Below are 19420 nucleotides of genomic sequence, written 5' to 3' on the forward strand. Positions count from 1 at the left end.
GTTACTGTTGATTGCAGCAGCTTGAGAACTGCATGTTCACATTTCTTGAAACATTTTGGTGTCATTATCCATCAAACAGAAGAATAAAATTTTATCCGAAAAACTCAGGCAAGGCAGTAGGTGACATGAGCGTTTCCCCTCAGTAACTGCCCATTCAAAGGGATGTTTGACAAGCTTATTCAAAGGCTGAACAGGATTGTGACTAATGTGAAGGATGGAGGTGGACCACACAATACATCTCATACGCTTAATGTACGCCACAGAGAAAACAATTGCCTTGATTAAAAATTAATCCCATTGTTCCATTTACTACCATATTGTGTCCTATAGGCATATTAGTGACATTAAAACGAACACGCTCATCCAGTTAAATGCTTACTTTCTCTACTCTGATTCAGCGTTATTAAGGCTCAAGATTTTCCGTAATGGGACTCTGAGGACTTAGGTACTTGGATGTTAAATGTTGCTTAATCAGAAGTCCTGACTGGCGGTAGGAAGATTTTTAGTTAAGAAGGATTTCAAAGAGTTACAGAAAAGAAAGTAGATTGTTCTCACATAATTGTATTCTGTGTCTGCTTTCTGTTTAGAGTTCATGTCACGGTAAGGATAATGGAGAAAGACGCCACTCTTACAATGGTTTTGTAGCAAGAAAAGTACTTGGTCAATAAAGTGAAGCATTGGCTGTATAAATGTGTTTAATGAAAAATATGGGGGTTTTTTGGCTTAAATTTGTTCAATTGTAGGTTTGAAAGTGTCTTTGCTTCTAATCCCATTTTTTAAGAAAGGAGAGATAGAAAGTGGATTAAAATGCACATGTATGTATCAGCCATAGTTGTACATGTCTTGCATAACGATCTTGAAGGTGGGAGGTTGTCCTGTTGTCTACTAAGTATGCTGGCAGCTGGAATGGAAATGGATGTGTTATCCTGTACAGAATGTAACTAACCTGTAGCTTTGGAGAGAAACTGGAGGGTGTAAACATTAGTGTGTGTCTGAGCCTCCAGGGACAGTTCATAGAAACGAACCCCTCCATTTGATCCTTGGTTGCAGATGCAAGCCTTTCCACTGACTGTGGGTAGTCATGGATCTGTAGTGCTTACTGAAGTCCTGTCACATTTTCTGGCAGTGTTTCATGGGAATGTTTTGATGTCTGAGATGGTTCTGAAGATTTTAATAATCAGTGACACATAGTATTTTGGGTTTTTGGTTTTTCTACAGCCATCATGGCAGATGTAGCTATTGCACCCAAGTGCTCTTCCTAAGCTGTAGTATGGCTATAAACTGGAGAGGGGCAGGTTTAGACTGGACATAAGGAGGAATTTCTTCACCATGAGAGTGGGGAGGCCGTGGCCCAGGCTGCCCAGAGCAGTGGTGGCTGCCCCATCCCTGGAGGGGTTCAAGGCCAGGTTGGATGGGGCTTGAGAGCCCCTGGTCCAGTGGGAGGTGTCCCTGCCCATCGCACAGGTTGGAACTGGATGGGCTTTAAGCTCTCTTCCAACCCCAACAATTCTGATTCCTCTCACTAGGTGGGCGTAGCATGCAGGGAAGAAGTATTGTTATTGGGGTGGAAGGTTCCTATAGTTCTGTCTTCTGCCAAATCTCATTTATTCCATGTCATCTGCAAGGGGCTTTTTTGAAGCTGCCACATAATGGCATGCATCTAGTTCCAAAGTGCTCAGGAAAACTTCCGAGGCCTTTGCAAACACCTACAGCCTGTTCCAGTACCTTGTGAGGAACTTTGTGAAGGTTTGGCATCATACCCATCAAAACCCATATTGTCTCAACAATTCTAGGCAAAGATATCGCTTTGGTTTATATGATGACATGTTGCTTGCAATTATATTTTTTAAATATAGGCAATCCAGAAGCTATGCTGTAAGAAGATTATTTCTCTCTGCTCCTTGTACAGCACAGAGTAAGTTTATAAGGAAATCTGATGCTATAAACAATGTGCTGTAAACAATGGAGTTGCTGCCTCCAATCTTTGTCAGTGAACATAAAATAATAATAAAGAATAATGAAATATTTATAAGCTTTTAGAAGTAATTACAATGATAGGTTGCAGAGTTTAATTTGGAAGCAATAGCAAAATAAATGAAAAATTAATTTTCCGTACTTATTGATTCATATTCAGACTTATTAAAAAATAACTTATCCTCCTTGTAGCAAGATGTGCCAAAACACCTGATTAACATAAACTTACAATTCTGTTCTCTTCCCATTAAAGTAATTTCACAAGTGGGTAAGTTGTCTGTTGTTCCTTTTCTTTTTATCAGAGCACGTATGAAGAGAGAGCTGAGCTTTTACTGCTGATTATATCGCCTTTCATTGGCAGGACTGGCATTTTATGTTCTCTTGCAACATGAATAGACTTACAGAGCCTGTGTTTTCACTGCAAAGTCATACGTTAGCTTTAAATCAGAAGTCTTACCTTAGCTGGCAAGCTAAGGTGAGCTTAGGAATTGCAACAAGTATTCCATTAAATTAAACATTGTAGTGCTCTGATAGAAACGGCATTCTGAGGTAATTCTCATAATTTTACTCATTAAGACACTAAAATGTGTGAATATACCAAACTTCTATGTTATGAACTGGTTGAGCTGAATTGCAAAATTACTTGGGAATGATCTTACTCTGCTTATAGTGAATCTATTTGCTTTCAGTGGGAGCGCTGTTAGGTAACAATATCATCTCTTGGCCAGTCTGTCCTTGCAACTTGAAATTAGCTATGAGTGGTGTTTTCCTGGAAGAGTTCTAACAAAGGAATCATTGCCAAGTTTAAACTCTCCGAGATTAAGGAGGGTGCAGATAATGCATAGGCACCATCCTGGCATTCTCCAGGAGATGAAATTCACCCCCAAACTGAAACAACTGTCCTCAGTATTTCAGTTGCTTATTTGTAATATGGATGCAATAAAACTTCTTTACTATACGAGTGCTATGAGCCTCGGTCAGCAGGGTTTTTTCTCCCTTTCCACCTCTGGCCAAACTTCTGGCTCCTTGCATCTACTCCCAGGTCTGGACCCTGTTCCTGAAGGCAGCTCCATGCATGAGGTCTGGTGCTCCAACTTCAAGTTGTAGTGTACGCTGATGTATTGGAGAACTGTCTGATGTCACGGATCCCTGTAGCACAATGTGCTGTAGAAACATAAAATGTAATGACTAACTGTTCTTGCCATACAGTATTTGCATGCTAAACAGCAGGAGGCAAAGGCTGACCAATCTTCTCTCCCCAAATACCAACAGAGAATTTATTAGTTGTCTTGCCATTTTCCCCTTTTCTTTGCATGAAAATATTGACATTTCAAAAACGTTTAGTTTTAATTGGAAACAAAAATACAGTGGCTGTCTTTATTTTTGAAGAAATGAAAATTTACAGAAGCTGTGCTTCAAAATGAAGGAACTGGATGTATTATTTTTTAATTTGGAAGAAGCAGACTCTGTCTGCGATCTATACAGCCTGGAGACACAAGCGTGCAAGGAGCCAGGCAGCTGCCTGGCAAGCACACTGGCAGGAACGTGGCTGGAGTGGTCACCGAGGCAGCCTGGTTCCACTTCAAACACAAATAAAACACTGGTGGAATTAGCAAGTTCTTGCAAAGCGCTTGGATCCTGTGAAATCAAAGCTTTTGGATGGAGAGCTGTTCCAACGGAAACTGATGCAGTTTACTGTACAAATACGCTATCTGCCTGAACAGAATGATAAGTAAACCAGCATTTTAGTTTTAGGATTATTTCTGTCTTTAGGTGTTTTAGGTAAGTCTGGAGAGTACATAGAATAAACTAAGCAGAAATAGAAAACAGGGTTAAAGGACACAGTGAGACAAGTGTGACGGAATAAGCAGATACGGGTGGTGAATGAGCACCAGAAAGAAGAAAGCTCCAGGCTTTTGCAGTCTGACTGCTCTTGCTGTTTAGAGCTGCACCTTCAAGAATGCGGGGGTTGATCTGAAGAGTTGCAGAACTCTTCAAAGAGCTCCAAACCAGAGGGAAAGGTAGGGAAGGTTTGAGAGAAGGGCTTGGATTGTGTTAATAAAGAGGGAAAGAAGAGGGTAAAGGACTTTAAGTCAACAGTTCTGCATGGGGGATGTAACTTTTCTGCGGAACTGCAGTTGTTGCTCGCTGCTTTTGATGAGGATACTGGGTGTAGTGTTCCAAAGCTTCCCTTTTCTCCCAAGCTGTGTGTAGGAACTTACGTATCTGAGAAGTGGGGCACGAGCTGTGTTAATCTGCTCAGGTGCTCATATAGAGTGAAACTCTTCCCGCAGTAGCTGTCTGGCTGTTCTCTTCCTGACTATCTCGTCATTTATTGAAGAGCATCAAAATTATCAGCCAAGCAGGTGACTTCTGTAGCTGGTCAGTCATAAATGGACGTGATTTAAAAGAGAAGGCCAGGCTGTGGAACGAGACCGCTGCAGGCTGCAAGGCAAGTGTTTATCCAGGAGTTTAATTTTCCTCCCCTGAGCCCACTTAGTTTGTGTTCACCCAGCACTGAAAGTATTTACAGCCGCAAGTTAGACTGCGGCAAGTGCCCACACCTATATGACAAGAAGTTTTATTAGAAGATGTTTAATGGCTGTAGTTCTGGATGTGCAGACTTGTACATCTTGGGTCTAACTATCAGAACTGTTCCCTTACACTTCCACAGATCTGTTTGGGATGTCTGGGATGACTGATACTTATTATACTCCCCTCTGCGTTAATTCTTCAATAATTAATTTAATGTTACTTGACCAAACTAAAGCCCACTCTGTAATGTCAGTGAAATCAGTGCTGGGATGCAGATTAACTCCCTCCTAACACTGTCAGATTCTTGGGAGACGTACCTTGTGGAACATCGGAAATGCTGGATAGTTTGCTTAGATGCATTCATCCACAGCTGACTGTTTAGTCACCGCTTCTTTAGTCACCTAAACCCCTGACTGGGACATCTCTAGATATTTGCAGAGGACTTCTTAGAGATTTACTTCACTCTGCATATAGATGGATATAAGAAACCTCACTTAGATCTACAGGCAGTTAAGCAGGAGAAAACAGAACTCTGATTACTTTTTGTTTAAGAAAAAAACCCAAACCTTTACTTCATGTTGCCCCCCGTACTGGAAAAAATGAGGTGAAGCAGCACATTGTAACCGACATATAAAACCAGTAGATTACTGTTAGGGTTTTAAGTCCAGATATTACACCAGTCCTTCGATTATGTGTTGGTATTTTTCATAAATTGCCTGAGAGACCAAAAAGGATCTCCAAACTATCATGTTGGGTTATCCCAATCTCATTTTAATCTCATTTCTACAGCTGTAGCACCACAACACATTGTGTGAAACTGATGTGACAATGTGTACCATGGATTTAGAAGATACAGAGGTAGCATTAAAACTAAGGGCACCCTTTAAAAAAAACTAAAACCACCAACAAACCTATAATGAAATAATTTTGAAAGAAGCTGTTTGGAATTAAAGCAATTTTTATCTTTTAATGGGTAATAATTCTTGGCAGCAATAACAGTATATAACCAAAACCGCTATGTCCTTTGGGGACAGAGGTAAATTTGGATTTAAAGAATCATAGAATGGTTTGGATTGGAAGGAACCTTAAAGATCATCCAGTTTGAACCCCCCCCTACCACGGGGGGTGGGAAGGTGCAGGAAATATTTTGTACTTTAAGGAAAGGCAATTACTCCGGATCAGGTAGAACAGAAGTACAAGAGTTTTGGAAAACTCAGCAGCAGGGTTGTGCCAATCAATACCGGGAAGGTTATTGCACTCAATAAGGAGAGTGGGGATCTGGGCTGCTGTTGGGGAAGGGCTGGGCTGCTGGGGGGGTGTGGGGGGCAGCTGGGCTGCAGGGGTGTGTGTGTGGAGCTGGGGTGCAGGGGGGGTGTGGGGGGCAGCTGGGCTGCAGGGTGTGTGTGTGGAGCTGGGCTGCAGGGGGGGTGTGGGGGGAGCTGGGGTGCAGGGGGGGGTGTGGGGGGAGCTGGGCTGCAGGGGTGTGTGTGTGGAGCTGGGGTGCAGGGGGGGTGTGGGGGGCAGCTGGGCTGCAGGGTGTGTGTGTGGAGCTGGGCTGCAGGGGGGGTGTGGGGGGAGCTGGTCTGCAGGGTGTGTGTATGGGGAGCTGGGCTGCAGGGGGGTGTGTGTGGGGGGGAGCTGGGCTGCAGGGGGGTGTGTGTGTGAGGGGGAGCTGGGGTGCAGGGTGTGTGTGTGGGGGGGGGAGCTGGGCTGCAGGGGGGTGTGTGTGTGAGGGGGAGCTGGGGTGCAGGGGGTGTGTGTGTGGGGGGGAGCTGGGCTGCAGGGGGTGTGGGTGTGGGGGGGAGCTGGGCTGCAGGGGGTGTGTGTGTGGGGGGGGAGCTGGGCTGCAGGGGGGTGTGTGTGTGGGGGGGAGCTGGGCTGCAGGGGGGTGTGTGTGTGAGGGGGAGCTGGGCTGCAGGGGGGAGTGTGTGTGAGGGGGAGCTGGGGTGCAGGGTGTGTGTGTGGGGGGGGGGAGCTGGGCTGCAGGGTGTGTGTGTGTGTGGGGGGAGCTGGGCTGCAGGGGTGTGTGTGTGTGAGGGGGAGCTGGGGTGCAGGGGTGTGTGTGTGTGGGGGGGAGCTGGGCTGCAGGGGGTGTGTGTGTGGGGGGGGAGCTGGGCTGCAGGGTGTGTGTGTGTGGGGGGAAGCTGGGCTGCAGGGGTGTGTGTGTGTGAGGGGGAGCTGGGGTGCAGGGGGGTGTGTGTGGGGGGGAGCTGGGCTGCATGGGGGGTGTGTGTGTGAGGGGGAGCTGGGCTGCAGGGTGTGTGGGGGGGGGAGCTGGGCTGCAGGGGGGGTGTGTGTGAGGGGGAGCTGGGCTGCATGGGGGGTGTGTGTGTGAGGGGGAGCTGGGGTGCAGGGTGTGTGTGTGGGGGGGGAGCTGGGCTGCAGGGGGGGGGTGTGTGGGGGGGGGAGCTGGGCTGCAGGGGGGTGTGTGTGTGGGGGGAGCTGGGCTGCAGGGGGGGTGTGTGTGGGGGGGGAGCTGGGCCGCAGGGGTGTGTGTGTGGGGGGGGGAGCTGGGCCGCAGGGGTGTGTGTGTGTGGGGGGAGCTGGGCCGCGGGGGTGTGTGTGTGGGGGAGCTGGGCTGCGGGGGGGGGGGGGTGTGTGGGGGGAGCTGGGCTGCAGGGGGGGGTGTGTATGTGTGGAGCTGGGGTGCGGGGTGTGTGTGTGTGGGGGGGAAGCTGGGCTGCGGGGTGGGGGGGGGGTGTGGGGGGAGCTGGGCTGCAGGTGCAGGTGTGAGCTGGGGCGCCCGTTGGAGCTGATCTGGCGGTTGGAGCTGGGCTGCCCGTGCCGGGTCTGCCCCCGTCCCTCCCCTGCAGTGCGGCCCGTTACCGGCAGGGGGCGCCCGGGCAGCAGCCGTTGGCTGCGCGCAGCCCGCTCGGCGCGGCGATGTCCGAGGGCGCAGGCGAGCCCGCGGGAGCCCAATCCCCTCCGCAGCTCCATCGGTCTTTAAGTGAAGTCCACAGCGCTTTAAACATGTCCAACGGCTGTGGCAGCCCGGGAGAGGCGGCGAAGCAGCGAGGGAAAGACGGGAAGATGAGAAGGGAGGAGGTGGATGAGTCTCAGCCTGAGGGGAAGAGGTTGAAGCTGGGGAATGAAGGCGAAAACGTTGGGAAGGACAGAGGAGCGGCGGCAGAGGAAGAAATAATGCCTCGTTTGGGCAGAGGAGAGCCCGTCCCCGGCGGAGGCGGTGAGGGCGAAAGTGTAAGTGAGGGGGTGTAGTGGCTGCGACGTTACCTGTGAAATTATTTGTCGTCCTGAAGTTGGTAATTGAGCATCAAGTAGTGCAGGACGAATGCCATCGGGTGTCCCGTCCCGCTGACGTGAGAAGAGCGTTACTCTTCAGTTTCTTATCGTGGGTTTTGGTGCAGGACTGTGCTCTGACCCGCCGGCAGCTGCCTGCAAACCCCTGCCGGGACTGATTTGGGGGGTGTGTGTGTGTGTGTGTGTGTGTGTGTGTGTGTGTGTGGAGGAATATTCCCCGCTAAAGCTTGTTTCTCAGCTGCCTGTGTCTATTTGGGAATTAGGTAGCGGCTGGTAGGTTGAAGTGGACATTTCGGGTTGTTGCTCAGCCTCTCCGTGCGGCCTTGGGGCTCCCTTGGCGGTGGGGCCTCCCCCGGGGCAGAGGGGGTGCTCGGGGGGTTCGTCGGGGCAGGGGCGGGTGTTGGCTGCGGACAGTCTGCGATAAAGAGCTGCCGAACCCTTATCTAGGTGAATATTCTCATTATCAGGTCTCCAGAGGAGGTTAACTTTGTTTTCTGACCGGTTACTTAGCTGAGCTTCTGTGCCTGTCCGCAGGTTCCTGAGGTGTAGGAGAAAACTGGGGGGGAGAGAAGGGATGAACATATGGATTCTGAGCCAGCTGAAGCTTTTCTTCTCCTAGTGCAATTTGGCCAGGTACTTTTCTTCCTGGACTCAAGTAGCTGCTTCCTTCAGTCTGAAGGGGGAGTGGGAACAATATCTTGGGGTAGATGTTTCCACTTGGAGTCCTTCAGACACTTACAGCTTCTAGAATTCACATAACAGCTGCTAGAAATTGTGCTGTACAGGTTTTATGTAGGAGTTCTCTGAAATGTATATTCTTTTCTCTTCTGGGATTGATTTCCTGAATTAAGACATTCCTCTTCAAATGAGGAGTCATGTAGATGCTCTGTGTCTCGGTATGATTTACCTTTGTAAAGAATTTAAAAGGTATTTTACTCAGCTCATCCTGGTGGAGTGTCATCTCTAAATGCAACAGTGTTCCTGACTCACAGAGGTATTTAAAATGTCACCAGAGTGTCAGTTTATACAAGGAAAATTATCTTTTATCAGTCCATGTGGTTGCATATAGTTGCACTTTGGTAGATGTTAAGTCTACCATTTGGGTTTCCAATGCTTAGGAAGCTCCTGTTATCTTTGGGATAGCACTGTAGCACTGTTGTTCTGATACCAGTTTGGGTAGAGGTTTTTTTTTCCTCCCTAAAGATATACAATATACGGGCAAGTTAATTGGACAAATCATAAGCCTTGTTTTTAACTTTTTTTTTTCCCCCTCACTGTAAAGGCCTTAAATCCATTCCACTTCATGATCAGTATCCACCGCTGACTACCACCATGGGTTGGGGTAAAAGTCATTTTGGTAGTATATGGTACTATGATATTTAATTAAGATGTTATTGAAACATCACAGAATGGTTTGAGTTGGAAGGACCTCAAAGTCCACCCATTTCCACCCCCTGCCATGGGCAGGGACACCTCCCACTGGATCAGGGGCTCCAAGCCCCATCCAACCTGGCCTTGAACACCTCCAGGGATGGGGCAGCCACAACCTCCCTGAGCAACCTGTTCCAGGGCCTCCCCTCCCTCCTGGTGAATCGGACTTAATTCATTAAGTTTACTTCATCTTTTGAAGGATCAGTTTTGGAATGTTCTAGAATGCCACCTACCTATATTGTTGCACTCTTCCCGCATGTGTGAGGCTTGGTTTACTCTCTTATGTTCTGCCACCACAGGAAACTTAGGTGGTAGTGGATACCTGTCCTTTTTTGTCCTTTGAAGTACCTGTCTATATCTGCTCCAATAGTATGATTTTTTTTTTGTCAAGGGATTGCTAAAAATATTAACAAAACAAATATAATAATAAGCAATTATTTTACCATTTTCTTCTTCCCTAAATCTATTCTTCAGTAGTTATTATAATAATTCTTAAATTAAACTCGGTTTAACTATAAATTCATCAGAGTTCACTGAAGCTTTCCTTTCCAACTCGGCTCAGTGGACTCTTGCTTGGGATGCTGCATTACTTGATATCAAGTTCCAGTATTTTTCCCCCCCTTTCCCATCTAAAGCAGAGTTTTTGAGCTGGAGATATTATTAGAAATAAACACTGAAATTCTGTTAACATAAAACTCTTTCTTAAAACAATAAAAACTTGTCCAACAATCATTGTAAGTGTCTGTTACCTTGCAGAGAGCAAGCTGCTGGAAAAGATGGATTGTGTGCCCTTAGGAAACACTGGAATGACTTCATTTCTGTGCCTAGAAGAATCTTTATTTTAATAGGCATAGTGGTATGGATAATCAATGCATGCATTGGAAGAACATTTCCTAACAGTCCATTATGTCTTCTATTTTAAAGAAGGTCATTAGAAAAAAATTACAGGCTTTGACTCAATTTTGGACTGGTAATAAAAAGTCAGCACAGTAACTGTGCTATTTCTCTATTTATCCCACTGCTATTTGCCTGATTTAACATAATTCTTCGTTTTAGAAGAAACCTGCCTAGAACATCTACTCTAACTTATTAGTCCACTTATTATATAATCTTGTATTACGAGAGAATGCAAACACCATCTATATTTTATGCTTGTGAAATGATGCATAATACTTCTGGGCATTTACTTGGCATTATGTATTTATAACAGTAGATGCTGCTGTGCAGAAGTTGGTTGCAGAAGGATGTTTCTGCCCCGAGCTTCTCTGGACGGAGCTGATTTGTTTGCTATGGGAACTGAAGGGCTGCCTTTGCCGACAGCTAGTTTGTAGTGGTATCGGGAATGATTCCTTCACTTAGTACTACTAGTAGCTAGTTAATGTAGTAACCTGGGGTAAAAGTGTAATTATTAATTTAGACATCTGAAAATAATGTGCTTCTTGCTTTCCCTTTCCATTACTTTCATTTATAGGAGGAAACTGCCTATAGCAGGTGTGAGTCATGTAGTCTAAGGCATGTTATTCTTTTCTCTGTAATGTTTCTTTTTGGCACAGCATCAGAATGCAGTATTTGGTTCAAACCGAATTGAATAGAATCTTTGTAGTAAGGTTCAGCCTAAAAAGTTCTCATCTGGTACAGATGGTGAGGAATTAGCATTTGGAAATGTTGCTGAATCACCTCTCCATCAAAAGTCTTGATAAAAGTATTTAATCAGGGTCTCTCTAGAATCCAAATCCACCTCTTGTGTGCTTGGAGGATGACCATAACTGTCAGCTTCCTGATGTCCTGTGGTTGATCGTCACCTGACCTATGCTGCAGCACTGACTGCAAATTATTAATTTAGTGTAAAATAGCATTTTTCTGAAGTAGAAGGCATGTGAAAAAGTAAGCATGCAAGTAATGATGTTTTCTGGGTTGATTCTCTTTCTTGATGTTCTTGATGATTCTCTTGATGTTCTTTCCCTGATGAGCTTGTAGGGATTACGAGTTATCCATGAGTTACGCTCATTAAGAGGTTGCGTCCTTGTAATCCATATATCCTTGCACTTAAAGGATACAGTCTTGTTTGGTCCCTCTCTAACCAACCACCTGTTAATCCTTGTGGTCTGGTGAAGGTTGGTTGGGTTTTAGTTCGGAGATATTTCTGTGTTCATAACGCTGGCTTTGTTACAAACCAAGCTTTTTTTTCCCCCTTTAAACATTTGTGCGAAAGTTGTAGAAGACGACCAAATTCCTGGTGTTGTTTTGGCTTCTCTAGTGTTCCTGTAGCATCCGGTAGTCTTAACTGTGTTTTCATCTGTAATGTCACCTGTGCAGAAATGTGTAGGAGAGAGCTTGAACTTTTATCTCTTTAAACAACTTTCAAAAAGACTTAATGCATTTGAGGATAAAAGCGCTGTTTTTACAAAAATTGCCATTGCCTTTGCCTTTGTGAAGCCTTGAAAGAGAGGAAAGTATAGAAGTAGAGTGCAACTTTCCATTGTTGACATCAAAGGTAATATTGGGACTGTTATGTGGTAAAAGGAAATCTGAGGAAAGTATATGAAAACTTGTTCTTTAATGCTTTTGCAGGAGGACAAAACTGCTTTTGCTGATGAACTCTGAAGAATTGACCATGCTGAACTTGTAGCATGTGACAAGTTCAGCCTTCTAGATCTTAGGTGTTAACATAGATGGTAAATAAGAGTTTGCATGGGAAGATGTGGCGTGGTGTCCATCTTTGCATATGGAACAAACGGAACCTTATCATTACTTCTTTGAAAGGTGCTAGGAGATCCACTCCTTAAAAATAATCTTTAAAGGCAGATAGTAATTTGTTGGAAATTTTGGGTCAGTGTAAATAAGGGGGAGCCACCTTTCGCATCAGATTGTTTTAAGCATGCTTTTTCCAGTCTCCTCCCTGCCTGCGAGAGGCATTTGGAATGAAGGTGCATTCCAGTTCCTGTGGCCTTTCTCAGGCCTCTAGGAGGGCACTGTGCATTTGAAACAGTTTGAATAGCATGACATTTGGAGTATGTTGTGTAAAGCAGTTTACGTCTGCTATTCCTCTGTTGCCTGTTTTTGGGTCCAGTTACCTAATTTAGAGAATAATTTAAGGATTTAATCTTTTGACTTGCTAGGCACACTGTGATATATGGTGGAATTAACGTGTTTGCTGTTTTGATTTGGAGCATAATCAAATTGTGTGTTCCAGGACAGAGGCATAATTATTTGTCTTTAGAAATGGGAAGAAAGGACACAGTCATTCTTCAGAAAAAGCAAGCGACTGGTGTCGATATAAGCTGCTGGAGTTACTTCCACAAGACTGTTTGCTAAAATTGAGAGCTGTTTGTAGAGAGGTGTGGATAGATGATCTTCAAAAATTGGTTAGGATCTGATTCTAAGTCCAAGAACAAGTCGATGGAAAACGTTTTCCCTGAAACTGCTTCATCTTCCTGGTAACCTTTTGCTGGTTGAAGCCTGTGTTGGTAAACAATGTCCCTGCGACTGGAGCAGGAATAATTGCAGTAAGGAATTGGCCAAGACAACTAAAGGCAGGAGAAATAGACCCTTATGGATGACTTCATTTTAACATTTTTACTGTAGTTATTAGGACAGATCACTAGATGGCAGGGGGTAAGTGTACAAAAGTAAAGACCTCATGTGGACTATGGGATTGTTTTGACATGGGGACTGTTTTGTTTTATTCGGTGAACGACTGCCTGTTTTTAACACACAGTTGCAACAGAGTAGTGTAAGCCTTTTGTACTTACCCACTGGAAATTTAATTTAATTAATAAGGATCCATTGATGTGAAGCATTTCTGTCTCAATTTGAATGATCAGTTAAGTAATACTATAATTTTTTGTAGAGTAACTAGAATATTGCTTTGGTTGAAATTATAACTAAAATGCATTAAAAGTCTTCTAACATGCAAAAGAAGACATTTCTGGTCTACAGAGCTGAATTAGTGGAGATACGACATTATCTGACATTGTGTAGATGACATTATATGACATTAAGATATTTATGTATTGCTGTTATTGGCTACTGTCTTTTTGCTTCTGTAACCCAATAGAGTTAGTATGCATTGAATGATCCCTCAGTCATTATGAAAAATATTTTTATTTCAAGACTTTATGAATTAATAAAATAATTTATTTTCTTAGTGTTTTTGAATATTTGCAGTCTTAGTCATTAGCCTGGATAGAAACAATGGGGACTATACCATAGAAGTTAAGCAAAGATTGAAAATGGAAGCAGGCTGGTGCTTCATCAGTTTTCCCTTTCCTCTGGAGTAGTCAATGTTCAGGCTCATTTGTGAGTGCATTATTACTAAAGAGTTGCTTATTTTCTTCCATTAAATTACACCGTAGTATCCGATGCACGACCACCCATGTAATTTCTCCCCAGAGAATGCACTTAATGTGTTTTAATGCTTTGCCCACTGTGCAGTTCTTAAACCCAAGGAGTTATACATAATCTTGTCTACACTAGAAAGGAGCTTATCCTTCTAATTTGGAATACAGAATGTTTGATAGTTGTCTGGTGTCTTGAACTCTTTCCTTCTGGCATCCTAAGACATGATTAAAATGGACCTCACTTAATCAACAGTTGTGAAGCAAGCTGATTACTAACAGGAATCTTCTAAAAGCTTAGTATAGGAAAATCATAGAATCATAGAAGAGTTTGGGTTGGAAGAGACCTTAAAGATCATCTGGTTCCAACCCCCTGCCATGAGCAGGGGCATGCCACTGGATCAGGCTGCGCAAGGCCCATCCAACCTGGTCTTGAACACCTCCAGAAATGGGGCAGCCACAACTTCCCTGGGCAATCTGTTCTAGTGCCTCCCTACACGCATGGTGAAGAAATTCCTCCTTGTGTCTAGACTAAATCTGCCCCTCTCCAGTTAGTACCCATTCCCCCTCATCCCATCACCACAAGCCTTTATGAATAGTCCCTCTCCAGCTTTCTTGTAGGTCCCAACAATACAACAGTTCAGTAACTTAACCCAGTGTCATTGACTGTTAAGTGCTGGATAATGACATAATTCTCAATTAGTTGCACTGAGATTTAATTAATAAAGGTCCAGATGAATAACAAGTGGCAGGAGAGTACACGTTGGTAGCTGTGGTCTTGGAAAGGATACTTTGTCGTAAAAGCAAAATTTCATTAAAGTGAAAAAGAATTCCTAGGCGCAACAATTCCTAAATCCATCTTCCTTTTACCTGCTGTTTTCTTTCTGCATACTTACAATGTAGTGTATTTCAGCCGTATTGCAGTAGCCGTTGCACAGAGTTGTGTCCGATGACAGTGCTGTAGAATGCGGATGTTTCTGTTCTGCTGTCTCAGGAGCTTGCACGAGGAGGTGTGTATTGCATTGTGGGTCGTTACTCTGTATTAGATATAGTTTAGGGTCCATGGGAAATAACACAACTCTGGTCTTTCACTTTATAAAAAATAATTTCTTCTTTAACTAGTTGGTAACTAGACAGACAAGTCAAAAGGTGAAGAAAAAGAGAAACAGATGTGCTTGTCCAAGGCTGTAGAGCACATTATCTAAAATGCTGTAGCTGCTTGGGTTCCAGGCCTCGGCTGTTAAGACCAGTGATCCCCAACCTATGACTCGGAGATAACGTCTGAAACCGTTAGTTATTCTTCATTGCTGTAAGAAAGTGAAGGCTGCTAAAGGAGAACAAAATTGGGTATCTGTGGTGTATTGCTTGCTCAGTGTTGTTGCCTGAAGGCTAGTAAGAATTGTACGGGGTTGTAATGGCCTTTAATAATTGAGCAGGGACACCATGGAATCAGCCATCATTGGCATAAACATAAAGAGTTCTGTGTTTTCCAAGGTCATTATGACCTTGACTACTTAAGCAAAGAACAGCCATTAATGGTGTACGCTTCATAGGCTCTATAGCTGACCTACAACTCCCTAAAGGAGACTGGAGCAAGGCAAGTGTTGGTCTCTTCTCCCAAGTAACAAAATGATAGGCTGATAGGAAATGACCTCAGGCTGCACTAGGGGAGGTTTAAACTGGGTATTAGGAAATACTTCTTCGTGGAAAAGTTGTCAAGCATTGTCAGAGGCTGCCCAGCGTGGTGGTGGAGTCACCAACCCTGGAGGGATCTGAAAGGCCTGTAGATGTGGCACTTAGGGGCATGGTTTAGTGGTGGATGTGGCAGTGTTAGGTTTACAGTTGAACTTGATGATCTTAGAGGTCTTTTCCAACCTAAGCGATTCTGTAATCTCCCCAGCTACTGTAATTATTTTGGTAGCATTGGTTACCTTTGATAGTACAGAGATGATGAAAAGTTTTAAAGTTCACAGAGTTTGTGTCCATGACTAGTGTGGTACACCCCTTTTTTGGAGGAGCAGTGATATCTATTCAATCTTCTTTTTCTGAACTTCATGATTAGGGGGTTTAGTAAGATGGTATTTGCAAGATTTCTTTAATATGAGAATTTCAAATAACATGTAAGCTCATAGCCATTTAAAATTCTTTTCTGTGTTTGCTGTAAGTCACAGTGGCTGGAGGTGTTGTAAGGCTGCGTGGCATAAACTGTTTATGAAAGATCTGAAGGTCAAAAATCTGAGGTATTGTCAAATTATACCCTGGTAATGATTGGGTTTTTTTAAATGCTGGTTACATCTTTCTTATTGATTTTCTTGTTGATACCTGAATCTGATGGAGTGCTTTCTGTTGAATATTTGTTTCTTTTAACTGGGCTTAGCCTTACTGGTGTAAATGGCAGATAAATATGCATGGCCTTAAGTGGCATACCGGTGGCCGAGTCAAACTTGTACAAACTGTGAGGACAGAATTTAGATCACTAAATTTGTGTGGTGTAGTATGGTGGATCAGATTTGCTTTCTTAGAATCATAGAATAGTTTGGGTTGCAAAGGACCTTAAAGATCATCCAGTTCCACCCCCTGTCATGGACAGGGACACCTCCCACTGGATTAGGGGGTCAAAGCCCCATCCAACCTGGCCTTGAACCCCTCCAGGGATGGGGGAGCCACAACTTCCCTGGCAACCTGTTCCTGTCCCTCACCACTCTCATGGTGAAGGAATTCTTCCTTATGTCCAGCCTAAATCTGCCCCTCTCCAGTTTGCACCATTGCCCCTGGTTCTTCTGCCATCCTGTTTCATGAGCACTAATTACAGGCTTTGTAGGAGTCAAAAAAATTATTTTGTGTTCATTATGCCAGTCCCCGTGATTCATATCTAAAGTCACCGCTCTGCCTGGGTGTGACGGGCCAGTCCTGTTCGGCATCCCACCAAGAATAAGAGGCGTTGAGCAGTTTCTGGTAAGGTGCAATAACTGTATTTTTGTAGTTGGTAAGGATACAAAGTTGGGCTGGAGCTGAGTAAAGAACATTTTTAGAGGAAGAACAGCTGCACCTGAAGGCAGGCTTTTTGCTAGTACGGAATTAGAATGGTGGGGAGGACTAGGTTGGGACCTGAGGTGCACTGGAAGAAGTGTGGAAGAAACGGTGAGACAGGCTGCTGAGCCAGATCGAGCATTAAAATCTGGCAAGTCTCACTTAAGTGTCCATCCTAGTTCCAGCTGCACCATGCAGGTTTTGGCAGCCTTTTTGTTTAATTACATGTGCTTTAAAAAGATAATTTTTTTTGGTATTGAATAGATATAATGTATATAAGTTCCTGTCCTAGTAAGAACGTTTGTTTTACTAGTTGAGATGTATTGTGCATTCAACACATAACACTTCCAGTGAATGTTTTTTTTCAAAATACGGAAGATAATGTTAGTTCCTTGACTTGGGCTGTAACTAAACAGAAAGTAAGCATTCTGATCAATAATAATTGGTGAAGTAACCTCTATTCTGAGATGCCGAGAGGTTTTTGCTTCAACTAAAACATATATTTCAACTAAAAAACCTAATTTTTTCACTGTCTCCAGAGGGCAAAATCATTGACTGTTATGTTTAAAAAACAGGTCTATGAATTAAAAGAGTCTATATGAAATAGAAAGAATGCTGCTTGAGTATTTAATCACTTTTTTCTTAATTTCAAATAAATAATGATATTGTGGAAAGCTGTTGCCTGAAATTTAGTAAAACACTGGTTCCTGGAAAAGTGGCAGAACAATATTTCTTCCTCTCACTACAGGTTGGTTTCCAAATGTTGCAGGCATAATACTATTCAGTTATGTGACTGTATTTTCTTCTAATGTCTCTATGTAAATACATGTTACACAAAGGCATGATCATGGAATCATAGAATGGTTTGGGCTGGAAGGGACCTCAAATCCCATCCAGTCCACTCCCTGCCATGGGCAGGGACACCTCCCACTGGATCAGGGGCTCAAAGCCCCATCCAGCCTTGAACCCTTCCAGGGATGGGGCAGCCACCGCTGCTCTGGGCAACCTGGGCTGGTGTCTCACCACTCTCATTGTGCCGAAATTCCTCCTTATGACTAGTCTAAATGATGTTACCAGCCACTACTATCTAGACCCTTCTTAGATTTCAAGGCCAGAATTGACTGTTAGACCCTGGTTTCTGTTAAAAGTGAGCGCTAACTCTGTTTCTTCTCTTTGAGCTGGAATACATCATTTTTAAAAAAACCCCAACCATTGATGACTAAGGGGCTCAGCTAATGGACAATTCATCAAACCCCCAAGTAAGTTTCTTGCCAGAGCTATTTATTCTCAATGTAAAAAACATATGTACTTTCCTGTAGCTGGGATTTGCCCGACTGGGAATGTGTGTGGAATTTTGACTGCTGTTACCATTCAGCAGTATGAAGTACAGTGGTGTTAGAGACTGGTGGCAATTTGGCCTGGCAACTCCTACATTTTTTTTCCTGTGCTGTAATACTGTTCTCCTGGTGATGTTTTTGCACCATACGGTATTGCCTCTGCTGAAACGGATTGAGCCGTACCGTAACATTAAAGGTTCACATGCACTGGGAAGTTCATTTTGTGGAACAGCTATTGCACAAGGTTTGGGAACTGGGATGCCTGGTAATGCTGAGAGGGCAGATGCACCCTTTTGATTATTTGCTTTTCATGAGGGAAATCTTTGCTTAAACCACTCAGTAAAGAAAAAATAAAAATATACAGCAATTAGCGGTATTTTGTACCGGTTGCTCTGGTGTCTCAGTAATGCCAGTTTTTATTGGAATTCTACTTATGCAAATGATAGTATCCTGTTTACTTTCTTAAAGCTTGTTTTCATAAAATGTGCATTTATTTAAATTGTTAAATGAGATTTTTTTTTTAATACCAGCTGCATAACTGCTAAACGTGTTAATCTTTGTGCTGAAGCAAGAGGGCTTGTTGGTGTGCGAGTCCTCAGCCTTTCAGCTAGAGGTTCTAAAGAACCAGCTGTTAAACGTTACTAAATAGAGATTTGAACACTACCAATTCACAGAGGCTGCAGAATTGAATTACTTGCATATGTATTATGTGATTGTGCAACCACGTGTATATCCTTGTTGCTACTTTAGCCTTGCATCAGTTTTCAAAATGGCTAGAATAAATTTTTTTCTGAGTCCAAAGTCCAAAATACCCTACTTCATTACTGTGTAATTTTGGCATGCTGACTCAAGAAACCCTGGAAATTGCATGTTTGGCCTAGAAATAAAAGCTTTCGGCTTTTTTAATTGCTGACCCTACTCCTTAGGCTAAGGAATTGTCTGAAGAAAATGATGACTTTCAAAGTGTGAGATGTTTCCTGTCATCTCAAGAAAGCGGACATTGTTTACGGGACTTTGAAAAACACTAATCTTTTCTTGCTGCTTCTCTTTAGTTTGAACTTTTGAAATGGATTCCATGTGCCTTTCCACTGGGAGCAGGAAAGTGGATGCTTCTTGGTATGTTGAGTGTGGTTTCTGCTGACTGGTGATAGAGAGACCGTTTATTTTAAGTCCATTGCAGGATACGTTGTTAGCAGGGTGTTCATTTTGTTAGCAACGGGACCAAGAAAACTGTCAAAGAAATGGATGTTTGAGTAACCCTTACTGTGAATATGAAGTCAGTGAAGTTTGGTGTCTGGTAGTTGTCTCAGCTGACATAAAAATTGGCAGAAGTGAGTATCTAGACCATTCTCCTCACAAAAGCAAGCAATCAAAACATCACAAACGTGTACCTATATAGTACCTTTTAGCCAAGGAATTCTAAGGCTTCCGTTGTGAAGTGCTTCAAGTGTCAGGAAAGTGTCCAACAGCTTCAAGTGTCAAAACCTTCAAATTTAATTTGCAATAAATTATATAAAA

At 43.6% G+C, this 19420-nt stretch overlaps 1 protein-coding gene across 20 annotated transcripts in view; it reads left to right on the forward strand.

The window, feature by feature from the left end:
• The first annotated feature begins 7377 nt into the window (after positions 1 to 7377).
• RBFOX1 (RNA binding fox-1 homolog 1) overlaps positions 7378 to 19420 on the forward strand; it is a 1213941-nt gene continuing 1201898 nt past the window's right edge. For all 20 annotated transcript variants that reach the window (XM_054080127.1, XM_054080124.1, XM_054080166.1 and 17 more), the window contains exon 1: positions 7378 to 7707. In XM_054080127.1, the coding sequence (XP_053936102.1) occupies positions 7393 to 7707 (315 nt within the window). In that variant the 5' untranslated portion in view covers positions 7378 to 7392. The remainder of the gene's footprint in view (positions 7708 to 19420) is intronic.

The sequence above is a fragment of the Cuculus canorus genome, chromosome 15 (assembly GCF_017976375.1).
Source record: "Cuculus canorus isolate bCucCan1 chromosome 15, bCucCan1.pri, whole genome shotgun sequence".
Classification (NCBI taxonomy): Eukaryota; Metazoa; Chordata; class Aves; order Cuculiformes; family Cuculidae; genus Cuculus; species Cuculus canorus.